At 38.6% G+C, this 25330-nt stretch overlaps 1 protein-coding gene across 3 annotated transcripts in view; it reads right to left on the bottom strand.

The window, feature by feature from the left end:
- The window catches only part of Selenot (selenoprotein T), a 69311-nt gene extending 45407 nt beyond the window's left edge, over positions 1-23904 (bottom strand). For 2 of the 3 annotated variants that reach the window (XM_046431325.2, XM_046431324.2), the window contains exons 1-5: positions 23681-23904; positions 9420-9530; positions 8688-8814; positions 6575-6662; positions 4767-4920 (exon numbers count right to left, since the gene is read on the bottom strand). In XM_046431325.2, the coding sequence (XP_046287281.1) occupies positions 4796-4920; positions 6575-6662; positions 8688-8814; positions 9420-9530; positions 23681-23817 (588 nt within the window). In that variant the 5' untranslated portion in view covers positions 23818-23904 and the 3' untranslated portion in view covers positions 4767-4795. Of the gene's footprint in view, positions 1-2101; positions 4273-4766; positions 4921-6574; positions 6663-8687; positions 8815-9419; positions 9531-23680 lie in introns of those variants that run through there. The other variant, XM_046431323.2, reaches the window with a different exon arrangement.
- Positions 23905-25330: the final 1426 nt, after the last annotated feature.

The following is a 25330-nucleotide window of genomic DNA, read 5'->3' as shown; positions in this document are numbered from 1 at the left end:
TTCTTGTTTAATGTGAAAATCAAGGTCTGATGCCACTGTAAAGTGAGTGGAACATGGTCATACTGTCACCTGCTTTGCTCTAAGAAAACCTAGCTACTCAAACCAGTTACTGTAAATTATACTCAGAGATTTAATATTTCCTTTAAAAACATTCTGAAAGTTTTAAAATACCAACCCAGCAAGAGAGGACAAGAGATTAATAGGGACAATTATGCTGTTCTCTTAGAAACGCCCCCATCATTGCGTTCATCTCCTGAGTTTCCACTGTACAGAATTTGTGTTCTTATGAGGTCATTCTGTAACCATGAAGCAAATGAGCAAACTTCTCTAGGCTGAGTCTGAGTCTTGCATTCTGCTGTGGTACAATGCTGCTCAGGGTGGCCCTAAGACAGACAGTACTGGCATTATGCAAAGTATCACGTTCTATTTTAGACTGTCTGAATCAGAACCTCTAAGGATGGGGCCCAAAAATTTGTCCCCGTGATTCTTAGGCACATTCAAGTTTTAAACTCCCTGATGCAGCATGTTTGCATCATTACCTTGTGGCATGAATGACATCACAGTCTTCCCACTGATTCTGGAACTGATTCATATTTTTCTTCAAGGTACAGTTTGAAGCTGGGTACAGTGGTACATACCTGTGAATCCAGCAACTCAGGAGGCTGAGGCAGGAGGATCACAAGTTCAAAGCCAGCCTACGCAATTTAGTGAGGCCCTAAGCAACTTAGCAAGACTCTCAAAATTTTAAAAAGGGCTGTGGTTCAAAATTTAAAAAAATTTTAAGGGATGTGGCTCAGTGGTTAAGCACCCCTGGATTTAAGAAAAAGATACAGTTTGAAGGTAGGTCAATGTATTTATAAAGTAAATGTTTATTTATTGATTACTATTTGCTTTTCTGAAGCCTGGGGGGCTGAGACAGGGATTGTCACAATTCCTGGAAAAGACTCAGCTAAATTTTTTAAAAAGTATCTAGTTCTTGTTCTTTCTTCTGAAATTGTCAAACTGGTCATACTGGAAACATAGGAAAAGGACTTTTCTGTTTCTCCCCAGATCTGGGGAAGTCAGTGTGAATTTCTCAAGAACTCTGGAGGATGGGAGCAACACTGGACAGAGCCACAGATGACACCACAGAGTCGCGCAGGACTGAGCAGCATGGAGGCACCAGTGGGCCAGGGTGTGAGGAGTCTGTCCCAGCACTGGAGAGACCTGAGCGATGGCTGGAGCGTGGGATTGCCTGTGAACACTGGTTGGGTTAAGAAGCCACCATTAAAAAGCAAACATTGGGGCTGGGGTTGTGGCTCAGTGGTAGAGTGCTCACCTTGCATGTGCAAGGCCCTGGGTTCAATCCTAAGCACCTCATAAAAATAAGTTATTGTGTACAACTACAAAAAAAATTAATAATAAATTAAATAAATAAATAAATAAAAGCAAACATTGCAGCACAACAACTTTTACAATGCAAAATTTACTAAATATAGTTACCAAATAATTTCTCTACTTTAGATTTACTTCCACAAAATATGGGTCCCTTTCACACTGCTTGATTATTTTCACAACACCAGAGATAATTCCCAAACTTTACAGTTCTTTACCTGTTTCTCTCAAGAGACTTGTCTTTATTTTGGGGGTTGCAGGAGGGCAACTGGGGATTGAACTCAGGGGCACTCGACCACTGAGCCACATCCCCAGCCCTATTGTGCATTTTATTTAGAGACAGGCTATCACTGAGTTGCTTAGCACCTCGATGTTGCTGAGGCTGGCTTTGAACTCGGGATACTCCTGCCTCGGCCTCATGAGCCGCTGGGATTACAGGCGTGTGCTACAGCGCCTGGCAGATTTTTCTTTTTAAAATATCAAACCATGTTTAAAAATCCTGTAGACTTTTTAAAAATCTGAATTATTTTACATGATGACAAAAGTATCTTGCCAACCATCAGGGCAAGCTGGCTAACACTGAAAGTAGGAAACAACTATCACTGGGAACCCATTAGGTTTAACAGTTGTACAGGCTGATCAACTGCTACCATCCATAATGCTAGTGCTGCAAGCAAATAAGGCCATTTATATTCTGAAAGCTCATTTGTCTGTACATCTTACACAGTGAGGTATAAAGTCACGTTTTATTAACTTTTTTTTATTATTAATGTAACAAATAATTTCTTCCACAATGGCAACTGTGGTAAAAAATGCCAACATCAGCCAACCTGCCAACATATCCTATGGTCTTTTAATTAATATAGTGCATAGACAGTTATAAACTACACAACCATACCAATTTATAAGCAATAATTTTGAAATGTTAGAATATAATAAAGTTACACTGCAAATAGTTTATTTTCCTCACATTTTTTCATATTCACATGACCCACATTTTTTTTTAATCAGACTCCATTAAATTCTAGATTTAAATAGAACTAAGCATAAAACAAAATAGCTCTTATCAGTGTCTAAGCCACTTAAAGCTATTCTCTAAAAAATAAGTTATTCAACCCAAGGCAAACATGGAGAAAGTTGGAGCTGAAGCTTTGGTTCCCCATAGTTTGATCTGTTAAACCCATGGGAACTTTCAAGATTCAGTTTTTTAGTAGCTTCATGCCATAAAGGTAACTGTCACTAGTGGAATGTCCATTAGCCAAAGAAAGACCCCCAGACACATTCGACAGGGTGTTCAACCTGCAGAAAATGGGGAGTTTGGAGTGGTATGCAATCAGATTAACACGTTTTTAATCCTTAGTCAAACATAAATATTATACCTAAATAACAATCTCGAAGGAGCTTGAAACTTAAATCATGAACTAACTAACCCTGAAGAACGTAAAGGTTCTATTCGGAATGGAAATGATAACCACTTGGCCAGTTTTCTGCAGTGAATCACAGACTGACATCATGCAGTCAGTTCAGAGACTGCAGTGCTCCTCCCTGAGGCTGTAACAGTTAGGCCATTACCTGACATGTGCTTCAGGACACCCAGTGATAACAAAACAGGTCAGTCCTATGACACACAGGGTTAGGTCTTGTAACTCTGAAGTGTTAGGTAAAACCAATGTTGGGTTTTCCTCATAACTTTTCCTTAAATCCTTTTATTTTCATGAGTAAATCCAGGCCTACTTTGGGCTCTCCATGTTAAGCCTGTGGAAGCTGAAGCTGCGGCTGCTGCTCCATGGCTCTTTTTCTACATTATGGTCCTATTTCTGCTAAATTGTCCTTCAAGTCTTAGTCAATTTTAGTTTTCTAAAAACTCTTATTTTTAGAATACTGAGACTATCAGTAAATTTAAATTAAAAAATTTTTCAATCTTATTTTTCAAATACAACACAATTCTGATATCTGATGCTGGGTGATTTCTGTTCACTTAGTATCAATGTTGTAAAGAGGGTCAACTGAACTTTTATTTAATGAGGTGAGTTTCAACTCTAAAAATGGTAAATTAACCTTTTTTTTTTTTGTGGGAATCTAAAGTGTAACCCTTAGGAGATTATCTTTAAGTTAAAAACACAAAATTAGGCCGATGATGATTAAATACAATGTTAACAAGTACATTGAGCAATAAACTGAAACTTTTTCATTTAACTGACATCTGCTAGTTTTTTATTAAGTATAAAGGCCAGTTAATCAATTCATTAGATTGGTCAAGGCAAGACACCTGAACTACACAACAGAATTTAAAAAGCAGTTGGTTTTGTAGTAGTTCTCTGGTAATCACACACACACACACACACATACAAACAAATTGGTAGAGTACTCTGGATATTAGATTCCCCCATAATCTTGTATAATGCACTGTTCACAATCTGCAGTTTTTTGATAACGATATAAATTGGACATGACCAAATTAGAGATGACTGATAAACTCTTTTGGGAACTTTAGCTGTATTCCCCCAAAGATTGACTTTAAACTAAAAAAAAAAAAAAATCATATAAAAACACAAGATTTAACAGACACTTTGAAAAAAATCAAATTATAACTCAACTGTCTACTTTTTAAATATGACTAAGAAAAAAGTTTTAAGTAGTAATGTCTACATTTAAAAAAATGACAAACTATTAACTGGGTGAATCTGGGTTGGGGGAAAGCTATACAGTATTATTGCACTCCACGAATGTGCAGAATTCCAGAACGTGCCAGCACAGAAAAACTATTTTGCATTGAGGTTTTCCAAGAGGTACAACGAGCCTGCCAAAAAAGCATCTGGTCTGTACTAACAGCTGGCTGTCTTCAGTACAGGCCTTCATAGTGTCAGTCACGCTGCTCTTGCAAAGATCCCTTAATGTCTGAAAGATATACAGAAAGGAATACTCCAATTACCACCCTGCAAAAACTCTTATTAGAAAGTCAACTAACTGATCAGAAAAGAACCGAGAACAACTCTGCTGAGAAAAAGTTAATCAAAACTCCTCTTTCCATATTCACACATTTGGTTATAAGTTTCCTATCTTGAACATGCTAAAAAATTTGTGTACTCTTAGAAACTAATTAGCTGAAGGTATGGAGAGGGTATGTATACTCTACTGTATCAATTCTGGCTATCCACAGTTCAGAGTTTAAAGAATTATATTAAAAGGCCTTCAAGATAAAATTATTAACACAACCTTACTTAACTTTGGCAGGTTCAAACTCTATTGATATATAAATCTTAATGAAGGACACATCCATCTGTTTAACCTTAAATTGAAAACTTAAGTGATAATATGTGTAATATCTACTAACATTCATGATAAGAATTAACAGAAACCCATACATAACTAGTATATTTTTAAGTACTTACAAAAGAGTTTTCAGTGCTGATAGGTGGGGCTATGATCGATGATGCGGAATTGAATCCATGTGCACATTGAGTTTCATTTCATTGTCAAGAATTTGAACAAGTTGTTGCATGGATGGAAGATGACCAGATTCCAGCTTAGACCATACAGGCACGTCTGTAAAACATAAATAGTACCCCCATGCCAAATTAAAGATAGTTCTATAAGAGACATTCATTCCACAAATATTTATCAAGTGTCTATATACTCAACTGGGAATACAAAGGTGAGCAGAAGCTCCTGTTCTTAGGGAGTTTACACTCTAGAAGAGGAAATACCAAGAACTACATAAATAGCTACACCATTAAAATTGTGTACTAAAAGTAAAACTAGAAAGTGCTCTAGTGCTCCACTGCTGACTAGTCAGAGAAGCAATATCATTTAAACTGAGATCTGAAAAGTTACCAAGATAAGAGTGAGGCTTGGGGCTGGGGCTCAGTGGTAGAGCACTTGCATGGCATTTGTGAGGCACTGGGTTCAATTCTCAGCACCACATATAAATAAATAAAAATAAAGGTCTATTGACAACTAAAAAATATTTTAAAAAGGAGTGAGGCTTCATGAAAGCAGGAAACCTCTAAGACAGAGAAGTATAAAAACTAGATGGAAACCCTGCGCAGTGAGTGATCCAAAGGGTAGCTGGAATGAGGTGGAGGGAGACAGAGGGGTGGGGAGAGTTAGACTGGGGTTAACAAACTGCAGCGAAACAAGAAACAAACATTTTTCTAGGAATACAGTTTCTGTCACAGCCATTCAACTCTCATGGCAGCCTGAAGAATGTGCACACTGTGTTTGGGCGAAACTTTATTTATAACACCGGCAGCAAAAACATAGGACACAGTTTACAGACCCTTAACTAGATCTCGCACAGCCTTTTGGCCATATTAAATATTCTGGTCTTTATCTTGGAAAAAGTAGTAAAGCCATTTAATGGATTTGACATACTCAAGTGACAAGATGAAATCTGCATTAAAAAAAACAAACAAAAAAACCCTCTTTTAGAGCAGATATTGGCAATTTTTTTCTGTAAAAAGCCAGATAGAAAATATTTTAGCTTTATGGATCAAGAAATAATATCAAGGGTATTACAGAGGTATAATTATGTAACTAGAAAGAAAAATTTCCATGATTTTTCATTGATGAAACTAAGACCATCAGTTATGAACACAGCTTTGAATTTCATATGATTTCTATATGTCATATTCTTTTGTTGTTGCTTTTTAACTATTTAATTATGTAAACATGGTTGTTAGCTAATGGCCCCTATCTGCAGAGGGCAACAAGTTAACTGCAGCACGAACTAGCATGATGGCAGTGAAGTGAACAGAAGGAGATTTCTGAGCCATTTAGAGGACAGAACTGAGAAGACCTGGTGATTGACCAAACATGGGTAGTAAAGGAGAAGTTGAAAGAATCAAATATGCCAGAGGAGAAGCAAATTAACAGCATAAAGGAATTGTAGGGAGCAAAAGTAATCAAGAGTTTACTTTGGAACAGGTTATGTTTAAGGTTCCTGAGTACTACACCGAGAAAAGATAAGGACCAGACAGATAATGTAACACAAGAAGAGGGCTAACCCTTCAAGAAATTCTAAAAATTCAAGTAGAGGTAAAGACAAGAGAATAAGTTAAAATTTTCTAAATTCTGTTTCCGGATCTTTGATTTTTATCAAATAAACCTCCATATCAACATTAAAGAAAAACAGAAAAGGCTTTTGCTCACTAGAAATCACTTAAAATGTATCACAACATGCAAACTATTCAAAACCTACCATTTAAAGTTATCTCAAATGCACCTGTTGACATACACTGGTTCTCAATCATGTTGCTTAAGAAGAAAACCATCATACATGCATAGACCTAAAAGAAAATATAATGAAGCACAACAGGCAACAAAGTCATTTCAAAGTTAAAACATGACAACTTAAGACCCAGTAATTTTTTAAATAAATTGTATCATTCTTTATTCGTTCAATACTCTTTTAAAATCTGCTTTAAAAGTTTCCACACGACTACTTCTGTTATTCCATAGGTTCAGACAACACCCACAGAGCAAGGAAACTGCAGCACCAATTTATAGCTCTACAGATGTTAAAGAACTTACAGAGGATGCTCACACTATACATAGAATTTCTATGAGACAGCATAATAACCAGTTTACAAAAGAATGCCAGTATAAGTAGGGTTCATTTTACCGTTTTTATAATGCAATATATGAATTCACAAGAGACTAGTGACGTAATAATCAGTAACTTCAAGCATCCAATACAATCTTTTATGTTTCAAACAAATCATTTTAAGTCAAAATAAAAAAGAGGTGGGTGAGAGAGCACTGGCATATTAGTCATTCACTGTGAGAAGGCAAGTGTATGCTCTCCCCAAAGAGGCTAGAAGCTCTTCCCTATGCACAAAAAGGTTTTTTTCTTTTTCTTTTTTAGTTGTAGTTTTTATTTTTATGTAGTGGCCTCATGCACACTAGGCAAGTGCTCTACCACTGAACCACAACCCTGGCTCCCACAGAAGAGTTTTCATTTAGCAAAATTACCAAACTAAAAGTTGGATATAGTGAGAAAGCCAATTCACAGCAAGTTATTTCAGAAAAATGTCTACAGCAGACAAGAAAGAGCTTTCCCTGTGCCCCACTTGAGTTAGGTGGATTTTGATTTCCTAACATCTGGGAACATGAGTCTACTTTCATGGAAATAAAACACAAGGAACTGTCATAAAAGTTACAGCTTGTCGCCGGGCACAGTGGTGCACACCTGTAATCATAGCAGCTTGGGAGGCTGAGGCAGGAGAATCACGAGTTCAAAGCCAACCTCAGCAAAAGCGAGGCGCTGGACTGGGGTTGTGGCTAGTGCTTGCCCAGCATGCATGAGGCACTGGGTTTGATCCTTAGCACCACATAAAAATAAAATTGGGTCCACCTACAACTAAAACAAATATTAAAAAAAAAAAAAAAAGTGAGTGCTTAACAACTCAGTGAAACCCTGCTCTAAAGAAAATACAAACTAGGGCTGGAGATGTGGCTAAGTGGTTGCAGGCCTCTGAGTTCAATCCCCAGAACCAAAAAGAGCTACAGCTTGTAAGAATATTTTTCATAGCAGAACAACAATGGTATACACATCTACAGAGGTAAAATGTACAAAGGACAATTTGGAATCAATTAAGTATATCACAAAATATTATCAGCAGTAAGTGCTCAGCTTCCATTCTTAATCCTTTGAAAATTAACATTTTGTTAATGACAGGGCAGACATACTTCCAACTAGAGACAACAAACACTTGAGGAGTTTATGCCAAGAGTCTTGCCTATTCCTGGAACCAAGTGGTTCCCTAGGAGAAGTACAACTGTGTCAGGAGTCTGGTAAAGGAATTAAGCCTAGAGCTAAAGAACAAACTGGACAGAGGGCTCCACAAGAGAACCTGCCCGGGGGGAAAGCATCTAAGTGATTCCCCACACAGAGATACATAAAATTAGATCCATTTCTGATAATGGTAGAAAATTCAGGGAAACAATGACTTTAAGTAAAATAGATGAAAATAAACATACTCTAGAAAGAATATATACTGTAAGACTCTATATCAAAATCAGGTTATAAATTATTTTGTGTCCAGGTTCTTCTAAAACAATATCTCCCTTTATGCCCCCTAAATAAAAGGGTAAGACCATTACCCTTAAATATATTATTTTTAAGGCACAATGGAAACTGAAGCCAAGCGAAGTTAAGTCTTTGCCCAGAAATAAAGTGACAAAGCTGAAATAACGCACATTTACTAATGTAAATCAGTGACAAGCACCCCATGCCCCAAAGAAAAATCCATTACAGCCTTGTAACTGACAACCTAAGAACCTACAGTAGCCACAGTTATTGAGTCACATACCTTATTCTCCTGGCCCCACTGCCATATGCTAGGAGCTTGCATGCCAAAGAAAGCAAAAGGGTCCTTGCCAACAATGATCAAGCCTATTAATACGAGTTTGAAGATTGACAGGAAAGAGGCTATGTGTCTATCAAAAGAAAAAAAAAAAGAAGCCATAATTTCTCTTTAAAGTTTAATATTCAAGTACATGTATATAAACATTTTCTACAAATCTAAGTTACTAATCATTAAAAAGCAACTAAAGTTTATTGTACAGTTTTAAAACAAAATGTTTAATCTTTTAAGTTAATCTAAAAATAAAATTGAAAGTTATATAAATTGGCCTTTAAAAACATTATCATTTTAAGACAGTACAGAACTTTATATCACTGATCCTCTATAAAATTTTGGGAAGGTGGGGGTATAATTCAGTATTAAAGAATATGCTTAGCATGTGTGAAGTCCTGGGTTCAACCTCTAGTATCAGTAAAAGAGGGGATTCTTAGCCTATTTCCACATTAAAACTACATAAGCAAACACTTCTTTTAAAGGGTTGTCATCTCTGAAACAACCTCAATTCCTTCTTGCAGAAAAAGTCTATATAAGCTTGCTACTTATAAAGTAGCATTCTCTGCATACTACTGTAACCAATTAAGAAATTACAATAATCAAAGAAAAGTGATTGAAACAATTCACAAACGCTTGTAAAGTCAACTAAATTGTTTCCCTTTTAAGTTACTGAAGTTTACTTACCTATAAATTGGTTGAGGGAGGTAATTCTCTCCTTCGATTCGGATGTCTGGGTACCGCTGACTAATAACCCGCATGTACTCCTCAAACACCCGCCTGTAACCTCAGGAAACACTGCAGAAAAATAAGTGTTTCCATTAGGGTTGAGAATACACCTAGATTTATTCTGCAGTCAGAAAAAGGCTAAAAAGTATTACTAAGATTAAATTTCTTTCTCAAGATCCATCATAAATTAATGACTGAACCCATATGATGAATACAGGGAGTTTTCTTCCTTTTTACAAATTTAAGTTACTTTACCTTCAAATAACTGCTCCCCCATTATAAAAATCAAAACTTTTATAACTTTGGACTATTGTTAGACAACAGCAAATACCTATTCTCTCTCTCTCTCACACACACACACATACACACACATATTCAGTATAACTCACATATCACTTTGGCCTTTAAAAAAAAATCAGTTATATGAAAACAACTCTCATTCATCTGAAATAGAACTTTTAAATATGGGTTGCAAAAGTTTATAAAGAACATCAAGGTATGAGACATGAAACTGGCTTTCATTCCACTCTGCCCCAACTTGGGTAAGTTAGTTTTGCACAATCATAAGAGAAACTTAGGCTGGACTATTAGATCCCTTCTTATGCTAAAATTTAAATCTACTTTGTGAAGGAAAACAAAGACTGGGAAGGTAATTCTCAGCAACATGAAATGACTCTGGAAATTAAGCCAACAGCATCTAATCTTCTCCATGACAAAAGTCTCTAAGCAATTTACTTTCAGATGCAAGCTGCCCCAGCAAGAATAGGAAAAGATGCTACCAAGAGCATATCTGGAGAAAAGGAGAAAAAGAGCTTGCAAATTCAGGCAAACTGTCAAGCACTTAAGTTTACTAGGTTCTCAATTAAGGAATACATAAATACCATAAAGTGACAAAGTCACCACTTGGTACAGAGGAAGCAGGGTCAGTAAGTTACAGTGGAGTAAAACCTAAGAAAAAAACCCCAATGACCACCATTACCAACCCAAGTTGGAAAAGCAGAGTTTATACTGTGATAGGGTGAAACAATGTAAATGTTAGTAGATCCCATGTAAGAAAACCTGCTTTTTAAAAAAAGCTACACATGGTGGTGCACACCTGTTAATTCCAAATCCCAGCTACTTGGAGGCTAAGGCAAGATGATAGCAAGTCTGAGGCCAGCCTTGGCGACTCAGTGACACCTTGTCTCAAAATAAAACAAAAAAAAGTGAGGTTGGGGATGTAGCTCAGTGGCAGAGTGCTGGCTTACCATGTCCAAAACCCTGGGTTGATTCCTAGCACTTCCAAAAGAACAAAACAAGGCGGGGTGGGGGTGGGGGGCGCTCAGTGGTAGAGGGCCTCTCAGTTCAATCCCCAGCATCAAAAAAGAGTGAAAGAGGACTGGGGTTATAGATCAGCAGTAGAATGCTCACCTAGCATGTGGGAGGCCCTGGGATCGATCCCCAGTACCACATAAAAATAAATAAATAAAGGTATTATGTCCAAATACAACTAAAAAATAAGTATTAAAAAAAAAGAGGGTAAGACAAATTTGACTGTCATTCTTTAGAGAAAATATTTCCTTTATTGTTAGAATGAAATTTTTTCAAGAGTAAATCTCTAAAAACATATGAATTTTTTTCAGAGATAAACCTGGCGTACACAACATCTTTGTTTGTATGTGGTGCTGAGGATGGAACCTGGGCCACAGGCATACCAGGTGAGCGCACTGCCGCTTGAGCCACATCCCCAGCCCTCCAGATGCCTTTTCTAACATCCACCTAGCCTAATATTATTATTACATTATATTTTTTATTCTTTTTAATCAATATCCTGAGCTTTTTTTCTGAGTTCATATTACTAATCTGATGTAATTCCAAATTTATAGAGTAAGAATGGTGCAAAGATCCTAGGTAAATCCTATACCAGATCACCAGGTATTAGTATTCTGCCATAAGTTTCTATAATAAAAGTTTAATATTTCTTTTGTTCTGAAGCTATTACAAAAATAACCTAGACAACCTTAAGCCTAACCATCTTAAAAACCAAGAAATGCCACCTGATTTCAATGCCCAAATTGGCACTGGTGTGCTGATTATCTAAAATAATAGTATTTAACTTTTTTTTTGTACCAGGGATTGAATCCAGAGGCAGCTTAACTACTGAGCCCCATTCCCAGACCCTTTTTCAATTTTAAATTTTGATTCAGGGTCTCACTAATTTGCTTTGGGCCTCACTAAGTTGTTGAACTTGTAACCCTCCTACCTCAGCCTCCCGAGCCCCTGCAATTACAGGTGTACACCAAAGTATTTAACTTTTAATGCAATATTTGAGAATGAGAGACTTGGTTAATTTAGTTGAAACTTCTTTTTCATAGATGAAAGGGGAGAAAATGAAGCCCAGAGAGATCAAGTAACTTTTCCAAGTATACATTCATCTAAGATTTCACTTGTTCAGTTATCTATGGAACGCCTATCACACATCAAGCACTGTAATTAGGCAGTGGTTTTTAGCAGTTGACACTGATAGATGCTGCCCTTAGTATCAGGACTGAAATATAGCCGGATTTTATGATTCGGGATCCTGGGCCTTTTCTACCTGACACCAAATACAACAGCTACATGAAGAAGAGCCATCCTTTCCTGTATCTGGGAAGTCTGCTCCCCTTCCCCACAGTGCCAGCACTGGGTACCCACAGAGCTGGACTCTGGACTGCAGAGATCTTTGAGGCTCCTTCATGATGACAATACAAAGACTCTCCACATAGGAAAGTCAATCTTGTGGGCTCCCAGCAGTACCTAAAGGAAAGAGGCCCAGCTGGAGAGGCGTGTCTGAGTGCAGGAAACACTGCTGGTCAGACTCCTCCCAGTGACCCACTTTCTCAGCTATGTGCTTAAAAGCCTAAATCGACCCTTTGTTCTTCTAATTTCAAGTCTTCAGTTAAGTTTCAGACCTTGCATGAAATTCCAAATAGAAATGGCCTGTAATCTCACAGTCCAAAAAAAGATTTTAGGCTAATACTTTTCTATTTCTGAAGAATGAAGTGTTTCTGAGGCTGCCACACATGGTTTGACATGTTGCTTGTGCAATTCCTCTTTGTATTTGCCTTCAGACTAGTGAAGAAAAACCAAAGAACTTTTTTCCAGTACAGTTGTTTTCCCCCCAAATAATTTTCCCATCTTAAAAGCACTAATCATGACTACAAACAGATGTTTTCCAAGATGAAACATACCTAGGGCTTGCTGAGGTGGCCATCGCTAAATTTTTTACAGTCACAGATGGTAAAGAGCTAGTAACCATTTCACCTCTGGCATCAAACCCAGCTCTAATTACTCCACTCACTCTGGCTCAAGGAGTACATCTAATCCCATACATGTGAACATAATAAAAATGCAGCAATGGCTGTCTATTCCTGCTGCCACCAAAGGTTCTTGAAAAATAAGTCTAATTCTTGAAAAGAAATCTTAAAGTCTCACCACTTTGCAAAACCCTTTCTAGTAATAGAGACAACTTACTATAAAGGACTCAAATATTGCTACTGTTTGAGTTAAAATAGTTTTCCCACAGTACTTTCCCTAAAGATTTTGCAAATATATTAGATGTAATGTAATGATCAGAAAGGAAGTTTGAGGAACAGAGAAAAAACTCTTGTCCATGATATTTCAAACAGATACTGTGCTTTTAAAGTCCATCATGTCTCCTCATTCACAGTACCAATAATTTCACTTCTCTCTACTACATCTGCTGCTAACTGAAGTCAAATATCTACTTTCATCAAACCCAAACCTGTCCCACACTCCTACCTTTCACAGCCCCCATATTAAAAGAAAGACTGGGGCTGGGTCTGTGGCAAAGTGGTAGAATGTGGTAGAATGCGTGCCCCACATCACAAGGATCTGGTTTCGATTCCCAACATTACAAAAAAAGAAAGAAAAAGAAAAGAAGATACCATTAACAAAATCGTAGACACTGATTGCTATGAAGTAAATACTTGTGATTTTCTGTTTTCGTTATCTCTTCTACTCACCCTTCCCCTTTTATTAGCAATATCCACCCCACCGCCTGACCTGCTACAGGATTGGGTCCTATTTACATGAGACCAAAACCTAGCACATGTTCCAGAAATGCAACCTTCAGGAGAAGGTCCACAGCTTCTTTTCTAGAAAAGAAGAATGTTGATTTTAAAATGTGACTAATAAGTGACATTTAACACTAGTCCTGCTGGATGGAGGAAAGTCAATCTTTCAATAGGACTGAGAAGAGAAGATAAGCCAAACTTCAGAGAAAAAGTGTACATTTTACTGAGTAAAGTACAGATATGAATCAGAAATGTGAACAAAGCCTTCTCAGGTTTTTGAGTTCCCCATTTCAGTCTTTGATGCCCTGTGGCTTCTGCCTTTGGGCTCAAGACCATTCTTTTAGAAATCTTTAAATGCATTCCCAATCACTGTCTATCCTCATTCAAATAGGTTTCTACTACTTGCATCCCAAAGTTTTCAACTAATATTTTCTGCACACCTCTAAGAAAATCATAAAGATGTTTTACAAATACTAGTTTCTGTCTACAGCACTAATCATCCCTAGCAGCTCTTTGATTATTGAAAACTGACTGCTACATTTTTAGATGTCTCCTTGTTGTGTTTGGTATAAGGTAGTAACAGACATCATGTGGAGCACATCACTTGCTCTAAGTGTTTTAAGCAATAAAATATGAACAAGGTGCTCCATAAATCACACAAGAAACAAGATGCTCAAGGAGCAAATAAGAAGCTAATCTGATAAATTACTTTTTTAAAAGATGCAAGCAGCTGGAGAGGATTAGGAGAGAGAGTAGAATTAACTGGTCATAACTTTCCTAGCCTTGTGTTTATATACATGACCAGGGTGACTCCACTTCATGTATGACCACAAGAGTGGGAACCTAACAGAATAAGTTATACTTACGTATATTCTGCCAAAATACATTCTACTGTCATGTATAACTAGGAAAAAAAAGGATGCAAGCAGAATTTCTCATACACTTCAGACTAAGATTAAAAAACATAAATCAGAACATGTTCCTTTTTCAATTTTTTTTTATTATTATTTTTTTTAGTTGTAGTTGCACCCAATACCTTTATTTACATGTGGTGCTGAGGATGGAATCCAGGGCCTCGCATGTGCTAGGCGAGCGTTCTACCACTCAGCCCCAGCCCCTTCTTTCTTTCTTTTTTTTTTTTTTTAAGAATTGCAAAAACAACACTAAAGAGGTAACAGCTTATCAGATTAAGAAACTGTGTGATGAGACAGCTGACTTCCTTTCCAGTGCCCACCATAAGAACAAACACAAATCCTGAAGTGGCTTTGGAGTAGTTCCAACTCCTGGCTGCTACAGTGAGTGTGCTCAACTGGCACCTGAAATGAGCCTGCAGGTGAAATTACAAAAGGGGGAGAAGACAATTTAAAAAAGCACCCAAAAGAGCTTCCTAGTTTGGGCAATAAATTAAAACAGAACACAATATATGTTATTTTCTTATTAGTATAATGACTTACTAAAATGCAATAAGGGCGAATTTTATGGCATATGAATTATATCTAAATTTTTAAATGTATAAAAAAAGATAAAAACTAAATAATAAATGTAGGACTTTGACAAAGAGACAATTCCTTCAAAATAAAGATAAATCAGGGGCTGGGATTGTGTCTCAGTGGTAGAGCACTCGCCTACCATGTATGAGGCACTGGGTTTGATACTCAGTACCACATAAATGTAAAATAAAGATATTGTGTCCACCTAAAACTAAAAAAATAAAAAAAATTTAAAAAGCAGATAAATCACTATTTATCAAATATCTTTATTGAGTCACTTTGAATGGCTGCATACAATATAACTGTTAATAAAAAAAAAAATACTTTCCAAGTAAAGTGATCAAATTCCTTCCCCAGCAAGAACTTAAGCAATTTATAAATTGGGGAGGAGAGGTTGCCACAGGGCCAACCACGGTAGCCTACAAAATACTGTACCCCCCTTTTTTTAAAGCAAATATTGACTGTTGACAGATATTCTAAGCTCCAAAGATAAGCATCAAGCAAAACACAAAAATTTATGCATCTTTGCCACTGGTAATGTTCTAATAGCAAATAATGCTATAGTTTGTTAGTTGATAATATCTGAAGCTGTTTCTCTTGTCTTGCTTGAGAATAGAGAAGGAAAAAAACCTGAGGGATTATTAAAAAAGTCACAAAATTAAAGAGCAGAAAAGTAACCAAAAGATTAAAAATAAGAGCAACTTCAAAAACAATCTGCAATAAGCAGAAAAAGAGATGTGGAGGATTGCAGGAAAACTCAAAATCAAAAAGCAGAATTAAAACATATTTTGAGGATCCAGCAGATCAAAACCACAATGAACTGTGAACTTACATGTACTAGGATGGCTACCATCAGAAGAATAGAACACAGCAAGTATTGGTGAGGGTGCAGTGACTGGGATCCCTGTGCATGGCTGGGGCAAATGTAAAGTGGTGTAGCCATTAAGGAAAACAGAATGGAGGTGCCTAAAATTTTAAAAATTAAGAGTTACCATATGATCCAGCCACTATGGTTTGAATAGAATCTGTTGCCTTCAAATGGCATGCTAAGATGTGACTGCCAGTGTTGGGAGGGGAACCTTCAGAGGGGTCCAGACTTGAGAGGAGTTAATTCTGGGAGAAGAGCTAGTTGTGATAAAGCAAGTCTGCCTGCTGTGCCTTCTCTCTTTCTGGCTCACTCCCTTTTGCCACTGGTGAAGTAGCATGGGCTTCGCCAATTTCGGAGCCAGGCTTTTAAGACTTCCAACTTCTAAAACCTTCAGCCAAAATAAACTTCTTTCCTTTGTTAATGACAGGTTTCAAGTATTCTGGTTCTGTAATGTTAAAAAAAAAAAAAAGAAGAAGACACAGGTTGCTGGGAGCCATTAGCCAAGTAAGTATGACAATTTCCTTGCCAGCGTACCCCATGTTGCAGTGACATTGAATGTACTTAACCTTGCTCAAGGACCAAGGCAGATTAGGATGTTCCCGGTTTTAAGATAATCTTGTTTAGGGCGTTCCCAGTTTAGGTTCCAGGTTTAAGGTTTAAGATTATTCCTGCTGGGAATAGGGCGTATCTTGCTGCCTGAGTTCCCCTTGAGTTCTCACGGGATTCAGACAGTATATTTTGGAGATAGAAGCCCAGTGGAGGTGAATTTGGGAGAGAAGGAGGATTTGGGAAGAGAACGTGGATTTCCCCAGAACGTGATTGTAGACGGCTGGTGTGAGTTCGGGAATAAAGAGTTGCTGTTTGAATCTACAAGCTGTGTGGTGGCTCGTGATTGTGTGCCCAGCCAGACTGCGGCATTTGTGCCCAGCCAGACTGCGGCAACAGGTGATCCTACTTGTAGGTGTATATTATACAAAAGAATTCAAAGCAGGATCTTTTTTTTTCCCCCTTTTTTGTGGTGCTGGGGATTGAACCAAGGGCCTTGTGCATGCAAATCAAGCACTCTACCAACTGAGCTATATATCCCCACCCCTCAAAGCAGAATCTTGAAGATATATTTGTATACCATGTTGATCATAGCATTGTTGACTACTGTGAAATAAAATGTCTATCAGCTGATAAATAAAGAAAATGGCTGGATTTATTTATCTACATACAATGGAATACTATGCTGACTTAAAAACGGGGAAATCCTGTCATCTGCTACAACATGGATGAAATTTGAGAGCAAAACACTTAAAAAAAAAAAAAAAAAACTGTATGATTCCATACACCAATAAAGTATCTAAAGTGGTCACAACCAGGGAAGAAAAGAGAGGGGAGTTAGTGCTCAGTAGGGATAGAGTCTCAGTGCTGCAAGATGAAAAAGTTCTAAATCTCCTGCACAACAAAACGTGAATATACTCAACGATAATGAACAGCGCCCTTCAAAAAGGTTAATACGATAAATTGGATGTTATACATTTTTACCACAATAAAAAATTTTTTTTTCAAAAACATATCTTGAAGTCCTAAGGGGAAAATGATGTGGTAGAAAATTGAAACTGGTATAGAAGGCCAATAAACAAAAATTACAAAAAAATCTGAATAGTATCCATAATGAATTGATCAGATTTTGTTTCCTATTAAAAAAAACAAGAAGAAAGAAAAGAAAACCTTTCTGAGAGCCCACCAAACATTTACAACTACTGAGCATCATTAGGTCACAGAGAAAACCCAATAAGCAAAAAAAAGCAAATATCATTTTGGGATAAAATAGAAAAATTTAAAAATCCACTTTATGATGTTCCAGAAGTTTTAACTAATTCAAGTATATCAAAATTTAAAATGTGATACCTTTGACATAATCACATTATGCTTCTATGGGTTTGTTTTATGGAAACAATGGAGTGAATATGCAAAGGTATTTAAGAATATTTATCTCAACAAGTAACTTTATGAACAATTCAGGAAGGCCCTGGTTAAATAAGGGCACACTCACTCTATGCAATGTTATGCCTATGGATGGAGAGCTATATTTACAGACATGAAAAGTGTGGGGTACGCTTTTAAAAAGCATACAATTATGAGCTTACTCATGTAAAATTACATCACACCGTGTCATTCTGAAGGAATGCTGCACAGTATAAAGGGTACCTTACTTTCCATTTCCATTTTTGGTCCCCTCCTCCTGCTGTATGCTAAGTCAGCTTCGTTTGTATAGTTCTAGCTTGTGCAGCCCTTTCTCTCGATCTCCTGGAGTTCCCTACACCCTTCAAGACTTGATCTCCATCTGCTCCTCTGCAAAGCCTCCCAGCTCCAGGAATAAGGGAGCCTTCTTTCCTCTAACCCTCATTTACACATCTCATTGAGAACACTTATTCTTTTTACTATAAATACTGGTATATCTGTCTCTCCTATTTATTGTAAAAAAAAGAAAAAAAATCACATCTTCCTAAGAATTGAAAAAAAGGGGGTAAACAAGTGGCATGGGAAAAGGAAGCATAAGCAAAAAAGTTTAGTGTATGTCACTATCACTAAGAGAACCGATTATCAGTGGTTCGAAGCAAAACCGACATAACAAGAAGTCTTCCTCAGCAATTCCAAGCTGCACCTGTCATGAAGAGGAATGTGAAAACAAGACTGCCCTTTTAGGAAAACAGGGAAAGTGACCATCAGAGAAGCCAGAGGGCTCCAACTACACTCTTAACTGGCAAAGAGAGAAAAGAAGATAAACAAATATATGCGCTTTCACTTTCTTCCTTTAAGTCTTCTAACAGTACAACATAGAATATCAGAGGTAAATGGAAAGCAACCAACATTCTCTCATTATACATATGAACAAGCTGAGTGCTGATGAGATGACTCATTTACCAAACATTACTCAGAGCATAAGGGTTAGACAGAATAAGAACCTGGTCTCCAAACTGCTAGTCCAGAAAATGAGCGGTTCCTGTTCAAGACAGTCAAAATTTATAGGGATATCCTGGATTAAAAAAAATATATTTTTAGTTGTAGATGGACACAGTAACTTTATTTTGCTTATTTTTTTTTTTATTGGTGCTGAGGATCCAACCCAGTGCCTCATATGTGTGAGGCAAGTGCTCTACCACTGAGCCACAACCCCAGCCCTATCCTGAATTTTTACATGATACATTTGACTTGATTTTCTAACCGTCATCTAATGGCAAACTGTAAGAAAATGATGTTTCAATTTTCTGTAATAGAATATGAAACTTTAAAATCATTCAGTCATATTTTACCTACATCTAAAAGCTTTGAACTAAGCACTTCATTCATTATTAAGGAGAGACAACTATTATGTGCACAATGTTCAATTAGATGTTGCAGCTTTCTGTTCTGTAAAAAAAAAAAAAAAGGCAAAAAATTCAAAGCAAACAAAATTATAAATTCCATATAAACTTTATAAAATTTTAAAAATCTAAACCATCAATAGGTGTAGCCATTACCATTTTTTTCCTCTGACATTCTACCACAAATAATAGTCTGCTGTTATTTGATTCCAATATGCATATTTAGTTACCATCATAAAAAAAAAAAAGAAACAAAATTAAAACCCACAGGATTTATCTTATGACCATTACTGTGACATAAATGGTAGTATATTTTCTTTCTAAATGATATATAAAATAATAGTGCATCCAACAATCCATTGTATCTTTGGTTTGGCGAAATACAGCATCTGCTAACTTAACTTTTCTAGTTTGTTACTACAGGTATTCTGGAATGATTAACATTTCTTTATGGAGTTTTTGTTCTGACTATTACGTTTTCAAAGTTCAGGATTCCAAACCCAGGTACAGCGGAGCACAGCTATAATCCCAGCTACTAGGGAGGCTAAGGCAAGGGGGATTCAATCTTGAGGCCAACCTGAGCTACTGAGCAAGACCCTCTCTTAAAATAAAACAATTATAAAAAGGACTGGGAATGTGAGACTTGTCTACTAGGTGCAATCCTCAGCACGTTAAGAAATAAGTAGATAAAAATAAATCAAGACTCCTTCTCTTCCTTCTCACCAAAAAACTTTTGTCTTCATTCTGGGGAATGGCATAGCATCATCGCCAAAGAAATCATCTTGGACAGTTCTCACTTCAGGACATCTCTCCAATATCCTTGGGGGGTGGGGGGGATTGGTTCCAAGACTTGCCCCCCAATACCAAAAATCTGCATATGTGCAAGTCTCTTATATAAAACAGTGTAGTATTTGCATACAACTACCCACAACCCCCTGTATACTTTGAGTCACCTCTAGATGACTTACAGTACCTAAAAGTATCAATGCTGTTAATAGTTGTGCTGTAGGGCATGATGACAAGAAAAACTTGTGTTTGTGTTCAGTACACATGCCACTTTCCCCCCTCAGATATTTTTGATCCAAGGTTGGCTGAATCCATAGATATGCAGCCCACAGTTACAGAGGACCAATTGTAATTCATCACCCACAGCTGCTAAATTTCTCTCTCAGAGAGCTCTCAAACCTCTATGCATTCCCCCGACCAGCTCCCTAACCCAAGCTCCATCATCTCTTCCATGGACAACTCCAGAAGCCCCACTCCGTGCCTTCCCATAATGAAGCTAGCTGGTCTCTCTCACACAGGGCCTGACAGACACTCAAAGTCCTATGCCTCTTGCTCTTTGAAGTCGGCTGGGCTTCTCATGTAAACTCTGTTCTTTCCTGCCACTGTCCATTATTCCCATTACCTATAAAGCTCATTCCAAATAAATCTTATCACTTGAATCCCAGTTTAAAATTTGCTTCCTGATCCCAACTAGATTACTCTCATACCACCTAAACTGCAGCTAGAACTTGGATGTCCTACAATTACAGCAGTGGGTAATTAACAAAATTTGACAATTCTGCCATATTCTGCTTATGTTTTGAAATCTTAACTTCATTTAACCTACTTTTCTCAGTAGTAATCCAACTGTCAAATGTTCAAGTAAACATCAACTGTAAAGGTTGTAGTCAGTAATCTTTTTAAACTGCAGCAACTACAGATTTGATTACATGTTAAATCATATACATGGAAAAAAATAAACATATGCCAAATATCATCTCTTTGAATACACACATAAAATGCAAAGCAAACAAAGTTAACAAGGGAACTGTAAGCTCCATTAGAGAAGGTTTTTATGCAAGTGTGGTGCTTCGGTGGGCCTCCCACATGCAAGGCATGTGCATGACCACTGAGCTACATCCCTAGCCCTTTTTATTTTATTTTGGGATAGGATTGCCCAAGCTGGCCTTAAATTTGCAATCCTCCTGAGACAGCCTTCTAAGTAGCTGAGATTACAGGTGACCACTGTGCAGGGCAAGAACTTCCTTTCAATGCTTAGTAACCTAAATAACCAGAACAAATTTTTCACAAATATAAAATCAATGTCTTCAAAATTACCAAATTCTATCGTTCAAACAACCAACAAAAAAGCCAAAGACTCAGATACAAAGAATAATACTGAACCATTTTTGCAAACTTTATGAGGTATCACACCTGTCTCATTCACCAGGAAATCTTTGAGTACTAATAAATTTATTCAAAAAGTATACATGAACACAGAGTAGGAAATGCTGTCACAAGCCTGACCTCTCCCCAATTTGATTCCATTGTGTGCTGTACTGCTATTTCATTCTAACAATTATAAAAATGGTGTAATTACCAGATATGTTGAACTATAGTTATTTAGCAAAAACTACATCTAATAAATTCAAAACACAGAGCAAAGTAAATCAATTGAAAGTAAAAGTAGTGCTTTCATAAATGTTAAGAAAAACCTCATTTCATAGCATTGAGATTTCAAACAAAATTTCATTTTTCATGCATTTTATCCTGAACGACATTAGCTTCCTCTCCTTTCCCAAACTTGCAAATGAATGTTCAAGAATCTAACAAAACCAGAAACTTAATATTCACTTTATTACAAACAGATTAATCTCTGCAGGGGAAAAGCAACACACAAGCAGCTAAATTTATCTCTATTTAGTAGGACATAATACAAGTTACTTCCCATGTGCATATTTAAAAAAAAAAAAAAATGGAAGCAGGGCATAGGGGCACACGCCTGTAATCTGTGGCTCAGGAGGCTGAGGCAGGAGGATCAGAGTTCAAAGTCGGCCTCAGCAAAAAAAAAAAAAAAGTAGGACGCTAAGCAACTCAGTGAGATCCAGTCTGGAAATAAAATACAAAACAGGGTTGGGGATGTGGCTCAGTGGAGCACCCTGAGTTCAATCTCCACTACCCCTCCTCCCCCCCCAAAAAATGAAAGCACTTTTGTTATGTAACATATTCAGAATGACTGCAAATGAAACTCTGTAGACTTCAGAAACAAGTCATATTTAAAACAAAATTTTTAAAAAGTTAAGCATCTAGATATCAAGTTATGAATTTTTTAAAAAGCTCAATGAGCACCCCTTCATGGTTATACACATACTCAGAAGGCTGAGGAAAGGAGAAAAACAAGTCCAAGGCCATCCGGAGCCATTGAAGGAGACCACCTATTAAACTGAAAAAGGGCTGGGCATGTAGCTCAGTGGTATAGTTTGCCTAGCATGTACAAGGCCCTGGGTTCAATCCTTAGTACGACAAAAATAACCAACCAAAAAAACCTCATATGAAGTCCTGTGTGCCCTGCCCTATATTTTGCTTACATATTTTGAAAACCTTGTTATGAATAACTTCAGTAGAAGGTACACCTTAAACTGTAACAAGAATTCCAGTGCATGAAAATCTAAAAGAGTATTTTGAAAAGGCAAAAGCACAAGCAAGAAATAGGACAGTAGAATATAGAAAAATATAACTAGAAAAGAGCACTCTTTTTAAAACCACTTTCACACTTAATCCTTAACAATCTTTTAGGTTGTTAAAATGATCACCACTTTGTAATTTAAAAAAAAAACAAAAAAACAGTAGAGTGTGTGCTCCGCATGACTAGGTCCTGGTTGGCTCTCCAGGACGCGCACACACCCTCAGACCCTACTGTCATTTCTTAGTTATTATATGAAACATGACATATTCCAGACACACAAATACCATAAAGTTCTTTTCTGTGATTCTTGTAACCAGAAATAAATAACAGTTTTCATTCCAAAAATAGTTTCACCATCTTATTTTGACTCTGGTTCAAATGTCACAAACTTAAAAAAAAAAAAAAAAAAAAATCCTTGGTTTTCAATGATGAGGCCAAACGCAGGTGGAAGGCGCGGCACCGGACTCGGGGGCCGACCCAAGGGGCTGGGAAGCGATTTGGGACGAACCGGGGCAACGCCGACATTCCAAAGGCTAGGGCTCCGCGGGCGCGTGGCGGTCCCCACCTTGCGACCCAGCCGCCGCCCGCAACCCGGGCACCGCCGGTGTACCACCGCGGCAGGGCGAACAGTCCCGCCGCTCGAGCAACGGCTCCCACCCAGGGCCGCCGCGGTTACTGAGGCCCGGCGCTCCGGGTCGGCCCCGGCGGGCGACGAGCCGCACCCGCTGCGCTGAGCGCCGGCGTGGGCTCCGCGTGACGCCGCCAGCGGCCCTCGTCCGCGCCCGCAGCGTCCACCCTTCTAGCGCCCTCCCGCCCCGTCCCGCCTTCCCAGCCGGCAGAAGGCAAGCGAGCGGTTGTACCCGAGACCCGAGCGCGGCCGCGGCGGCCCACCAGGGGCCCACTGCGGAGGGGCGCCGGGAAGACGCAGCGGAGACGCGGCGTCTAGGCCGCGAAGCCGGGGCCTCGCGTAAAACGCGACGTCAGGGCCGGAGCACCACTCACCAAATCTGGAACTTGAGCAGCGGCCCCGTAGCGTACTGCATCTTTAACCTCTTGCTGGGCACGCCGCCCAGGTTGGCCGAGGCCTCGCTCCGGGCCACCGCCGACGCCGCCACCAGGAGAAGCAGCAGAAGCCTCATCTTACTCGAGACTGCCGCTGCGGCCGCCTTCAGACTGAGACTGCGGCCGCCCAGAGCCTTGCCGCTGGCGGCTCCCCACGGCGCAGGCGCGGTCCGCAGAGGGCGGGAGGGAGGTCGCGCCGCGCCTGCGCGCCCTCGCCCGCGCGGCTCGGGGAGGGAGCCCGGAGCTGTGCGGCTGCTTCACCCGGCACCATCTTGGATGTGTGCAGAGGAAGGCGAGGGGCGGCAGGTGCAGCGGGGCTTGCAATTACTGCCTGCTGCAGGCTGGGGTCTGCGTGCAGCTGCCCGAGAAAGGAGTGCCTTCTCTGCCCAGTTCATTCATTGCCTTTTACTCCCTACTTCCTTTCTCGACCTTCTCCCTTCGTTTTTTGCTCAGTGATCTTGGGAGAATCTCTTTGCCTTGCTTTTCTTCTCATTTGTAAACACCTGATGACCTCACTCATTGTTACGTTTGAGAACAGTGAAAATTCATATCAAGGAAAAAAGATGACCAATAATCTATTCTTATAATAAGGAACCGGTATCTAAAAACACAAATGCATCCTTAGAAATCTTCTAAAATTTATTTTCTATTTTTTCTTTCATTTAGATCTGGTTTTTCTAAAAAACAAAAACAAAACCTAGCAAACTTTCAAAAATAATTCTTATTCGATTTGCTTATTCTGCCGTTGATTTTTAAACTTTAGACTTTTCTCCCCAGCAGTTCCAGGTTCACAACAAAATCGAGCTCCAGGCACACGTAGCCTATGTGCCCCATTATCAACAGCCCTTTCTAAGGTGGTAGGTAGTTATAAAGGACAAGCCCACATCGGCACATCATTATTCCCCTAAGGTGGGATAGAAGAAGTAAAAAACAGAAAGAAATCCTAAAGAAAGGGCAAGGAAGCCGGGTGCAGTGGCGCATTCCTGTAATGCCAGTGGCTCTGGAGGCTGAGGCAGGAGAATTGCGAGTTTTCAAAGCCAGCCTCCGCAATGGGGAGGCACTGAGCAACTCAGTGAGACCCTGTCTCTAAATAAAATACAAAATAAGGCTGGGGATGTGGCTTAGTGGTTGAGTGCCCCTGAGAAAGAAAGAAAGGGAGGGAGGGAGGGAAAAGCAAAGAAATTTGTTTTTTTGTTGTGGTGCTGGGGATTGAATCCAGGGCCTTGTATATGGCAGGTAAGCATGCTACCAACTGAGCTATTTCCCAAGCCCGGAAATCTAGTTTTAACCTGAGGTTTCTGCCTACCTTTCCAAGCCTGTCACTCCTAAAGCCAAGCTCTAGCCCAGATCTGTCACTCCCAAATTTCTGGGACATCTGAACATCTTGCAGGTAACCATAAATTCCCTTACTTATAATTACCTTATGCACTGTTAATTAGCCCACTAATATATTAAGCAAACGGCAGATATTTTAAGAAAACCTAAAATTTAGGGGACTTTCCAGTGTTAATTGATCAGATAATGGAGACCATATCAGCCTAAGAATTCTAAGAATGATCAAACCATAAACAATCTTGTGATCACCAGACT

This window comes from Marmota monax, unplaced genomic scaffold (assembly GCF_021218885.2).
Source record: "Marmota monax isolate L192 unplaced genomic scaffold, Marmota_monax_Labrador192_F-V1.1 WCK01_AAM20220418_F8-fsc00022, whole genome shotgun sequence".
NCBI lineage: Eukaryota > Metazoa > Chordata > Mammalia > Rodentia > Sciuridae > Marmota > Marmota monax.
The sequence above is the reverse complement of the archived record's forward strand: the minus strand, read 5'-3'. Positions and strand labels throughout refer to the sequence as shown.